Source organism: Hibiscus syriacus, unplaced genomic scaffold (genome assembly GCF_006381635.1).
Source record: "Hibiscus syriacus cultivar Baekdansim isolate YM2019G1 unplaced genomic scaffold, ASM638163v2 tig00111392_pilon, whole genome shotgun sequence".
Classification (NCBI taxonomy): domain Eukaryota; kingdom Viridiplantae; phylum Streptophyta; class Magnoliopsida; order Malvales; family Malvaceae; genus Hibiscus; species Hibiscus syriacus.
Genome location: NW_024063078.1, coordinates 3,698,623 through 3,703,092, shown reverse-complemented (window position 1 = coordinate 3,703,092; position 4,470 = coordinate 3,698,623). Strand labels below are relative to the sequence as shown.

Genomic DNA, 4,470 nt, shown 5'->3' with positions numbered 1-4,470 from the left:
TTGTTTAGGATTAGAACACTTAATTTATATGGGTTTGTATATTTATCCCAACAACAATCATCAAAATCAATCGCGACGCTCATATTCATCACCGAAAAATTGTGTTCTTCAACATACACGGCCGTAGAAGAGCTATACCAAGAGGAAACTAGTCTTTCTCTTCACCAAACGTCGCACAACAACCGACCGTTGATTATATCTATCGTTACCGTTTGCATCGCACACCGCGGGCAATTTTCCCCTGTTTTGTCTAGATATTATTCTCACATGCTTCAAGTATAACTTGTGAAAGCTAATGTAAATCTGCTTTGTCCTCCCCCCAAGTTGGAGTTATAAAACTAAATTAAAAATCTGTTGTCATTTCGTTCAGGACATTAGATACCTTTTTCATTCGTCGATTTCATTAAGTATAGGTTAGTGGGCAGTGAAACTTGACACATTCTTTGCAACCACTAGTATTTTACGTTACAGTTTTGCTGTGGTTCAATAAAAAAAATACATAAGCATGGGTGTTTCATGCTGACTAAGTCATACTTTCCTATTTTTCGGCAATAGGTTAATGTTTTCGATACCGCTGAACTTGAAGGTTGATATAGTAGAGAGAATGTTAGCGTGTCGCTGAAGCTGCTGACGTAGCATCTGTTATGTGATTTGTTAGTTGGTTATGTCAGCTGGTTCACAGCTTGCATGCTGTTATAGGTTTTAGCTCTGGTTATAAATTGTACCCTTCTTCGATTATTGTTGGTGCTAAATCAACGTAAATCAACACCGAGGCACTTCACACAATTGTGTACGAGATCCTGGAAAATTCGATATTGCTGGGCACAGCAACCAACTTATTCACGTCCTCGTCGTTGCCGGTACATTTGCACATTATCAAGTCGGATTGGCTTACCTCAGATGGTGGTGTGCGATGCAAACGGCAAAGGTAATCAGTAGACGCAGAGACGAAACCAGAACTAAATATTGACAGTGACCGAAATATTGGATTGTTTAAGAAAAATATAAATATTTATTAGTTATTTAAATTCAAAATTCAGCACGAATTAAGTGACCTTAGTGATTAAGGGATTGTTGGTATGCTTGAGGTCTTGAGTTCGAGCAATGTGCATGTAGGGGTATGAGATTTCATTGTCAAATAGTTGAGAGTCTTTGTACATATATTATCTTGTATTCACCCTAGATTTATATTAAAAAACTCAAAATTCACGAGATAACACTTAATTTGTGTAATATTAAAACTTACAATGACCTAAATTATTATTAGACCAAAAATTTTGACTTTCATTCCGCCTTGTTCCAAGTACTAGCTTTTAAAAGACTAGTTCCCGTCTTGTCTGTGTCCGAGAGAGCACCAAAGCCCCCGGAGCGGTGTAAGAGAAAGAAGTCAGTGCTGCCTTTGCTATTATTTTTAGTTCGAACTCTACTTCATTATATATTTAATAAATTCTTATATTTTTTAATTTAAATATTTTTTTTATATAAACCAAAATACTATTGGACTAAAATTATATCGAATATACAAATTTTAACAGGGGTTGAACCCTCACTAAACTCCACCCTGAATAGTCGGTTGTTGGGCGACGTTCGGTGAAAAGAAAGACAAGTTTCCTCTTGATATAGCTCTTCGACGATAGTATACGTTGAAGAATACAATTTTTCGAGATGAATATGATCATCAACGGTTGATTTTGATGGTTGCTACTATGATGAATATGAAACTTAATATAAATTAATTGTTCCAATCCTAAATAAAAATCCTTAAAATAATTATAATTTTTAATAAAATATTATTTAATTATATTCCTATTAAAATTTAAACTAAATAATAAAAAAATATTAATTGTGGATAGATCATTATATTTTTTTATATTTATTTAATAAGGATAATTTAATTAGTAGTACGCATTGTGTGTCATATTAATGATATGTTTCTGTATGCGACGCCTATTCTAGAATTTTCCTTAAAACTAATAACTTTTTTTAATAGAGTCTCTGATTATAAAATAATATATATTTAAAATATTTATTTGGTATCACCAACACATACACCTATAAACATAACTGTTTAAATTCAAGACCTTAAAAAACACTTTATTTAATCATTAAAACTAATATTAAATGGTGCAACTTGCAACGTGGGACATTAAATAATGCCAGATCTTTTGGTTTCTGGTCGAAGTCGCTGTTCTCGGTGTTGAATTCTTTATGAGTCAATAGTATATATATAATTCAATAATAAATAAGAAACGAAAACTCAACACCTGCTAACTAGATTCATTTAATTTAATTCAATTATCAGAAAAGAGGCTATAAACTGTGAAACTCTATTAAGTTTACCAGTTGGCTGCACACCAATAATAGTTTATTGATTTGGCTATAAATTGATTATAAAGAACAGTTGAACCAGCAGATTTGATAGTGCATTGCCCGAAGCAAGAATCTGAGTCATCCCCTTTTGTTGTAAAATGGACCCTCAAATCCTACTCGCAATCATCCTCTTTGCCTTGACAGTCATTTGGATATGGATGAACAAATCCAGTTGCAAAACACAGCAAGGAAAACTACCCCCAGGGCCATGGAAACTGCCTCTCATTGGCAACATGCATCACTTCATTGGCTCCCTTCCACATCGCTGCCTCAGAGATTTGGCCAACAGACATGGCCCTGTCATGTACTTACAACTTGGCGAGCTCTCCAATTTCGTCATTTCTTCACCGGAAGCAGCTCAAGATGTGATGAAAACACATGACCTGAATTTCTCTAGCAGGCCATATCACCCTGCTGCAAGGATCCTGTTTTACGATTTCACAGATATCGGTTTCGCTCCTTATGGAGACTATTGGAGGCAGCTGAGGAAAATTTGCACTTTGGAACTGTTGAGTGCTAAACGAGTTCAGTCGTTCCGAGCTATCAGGGAAGAAGAGGTATCGAATTTCGTTTCTTCCATTCGTTCCAAGGCCGGATCACCTGTTAACCTTAGAAAATTGTTGCGAGCATTGACGTCTAATATCACCGCCAGGGCTGCCTTTGGTGCAAAATGCAAAGACCGTGAAGCTTTCTCTCAAGTGGTCCAGGAAGCAGTCGAGATTGTTGGAGGCTTTAGTCTTGCTGATGCCTTCCCTTCCTTCAAATTACTTCAACTCCTGAGCGGAAGAAGCTTTCAACTCGAAAAGCTGCACAGAAAATCGGACAAGATTCTCGAAAACATCATCCAACAACACAGAGCCGATCGTTCGAACACAAAGAGTGGTGACAAAGATGAACAGAATGATCTGGTTCACGTTTTGTTAAATCTTCAGGAGCATGGAAATCTCGAAATACCATTAACCGACTCTAATATCAAGGCAGTGGTCCAGGTACCATCATTGAACATTTGTGTACACTGTTAAAGCATAGACATGTAACTTGAACTATCTTGTAACAGGACATGTTTTCTGCTGGAGGGGAGACAACATCCATGACCATAGAATGGGCAATGTCTGAAATGTTAAAAAATCCAAAAGTTTTGGAAAAGGCACAAGCAGAGGTGAGGCACGTCTTCAATAAAAGAGGAGAGGTAAATGAAGAGAGCCTCTCCGAATTAAAGTACCTAAAATTAGTCATGAAGGAAACATTGAGATTACATCCTGCACTGCCATTGCTGCTACCAAGAGAAAGCAAGGAAAACTGTAAAATCAATGGATACGAGATACCAGCCAAGTCTAGAGTCATAATCAATGGATGGGCAATTGGGAGAGATCCCAAGTATTGGACAGAAGCCGAAACATTCAATCCAGAAAGATTTCTTAACAGTTGGATTGAATTCAAAGGAGTTAATTTTGAGTACATTCCATTTGGTGCTGGGAGGAGGATTTGTCCAGGCATAGCATTCGGCATGGCCAATGTTGAGCTTCCAATTGCACAATTGTTGTATTATTTTGATTGGAAACTTGGTGATGGAAGAAAATTGGAAGAGCTGAACATGGACGAAGTCTTCGGGGCCACAGTAGCAAAGAAGCATGAGCTTTGCTTAGTTCCCATTCCATATCATTCCGCTGCACATTAAATTATGTTTGACTTCGAATTATGGGGTTTGCTTTTATCCAATATCGACGCGGCCTAAATCTCGGAATAAGATTTTCTTTTGTGGGGTTTCCTTTTCGGTCTAAAATAATTCTCAAACTCTGGAAATATAAAATGTGACAATGAAAAAAAAATTAATAGTTATTTTAATTTGTTTATTTGCTTTTTCTTCGGTGCACCAATTCTTCCACCTGAAAAACATCCATTTAAGATTTTGTTCTCATCCTTGCTTTTGGACCCCCTGTCCTGCATGCACATTTTAAACCCTAGCTGAAAAGCGGCTATTATAAACCCGCTTCCGTAAGGCGTAAGCAGCATGATCGTCCATGCTTGTAGAACAAATATGATAGTAGAGCAAAGTTCAAATGTCGTACGAGCAGATCTCTACGGCCGGTTGCTGCTCTC

At 37.0% G+C, this 4,470-nt stretch overlaps 1 protein-coding gene across 1 annotated transcript; it reads left to right on the top strand.

Moving 5' to 3' along the window:
• Positions 1–2,429: 2,429 nt before the first annotated feature.
• On the top strand, positions 2,430–4,124 carry LOC120160699 (cytochrome P450 71D9-like). The gene is made up of 2 exons (XM_039171057.1): positions 2,430–3,359; positions 3,428–4,124. Exons 1-2 carry the CDS (start codon positions 2,469–2,471, stop codon positions 4,046–4,048), a joined length of 1,512 nt encoding a protein of 503 aa, XP_039026988.1. The 5' UTR covers positions 2,430–2,468; the 3' UTR covers positions 4,049–4,124.
• The last annotated feature ends 346 nt before the right edge of the window (positions 4,125–4,470 follow it).

Excerpts from the sequence above, each read along its gene's own strand:
- LOC120160699 (XM_039171057.1), top strand. The coding sequence starts at position 2,469 with ATGGACCCTCAAATCCTACTCGCAATCATCCTCTTTGCCTTGACAGTC. Across the intron at positions 3,360-3,427 it reads ATATCAAGGCAGTGGTCCAG|GACATGTTTTCTGCTGGAGG; the intron begins GTACCATCATTG and ends ATCTTGTAACAG.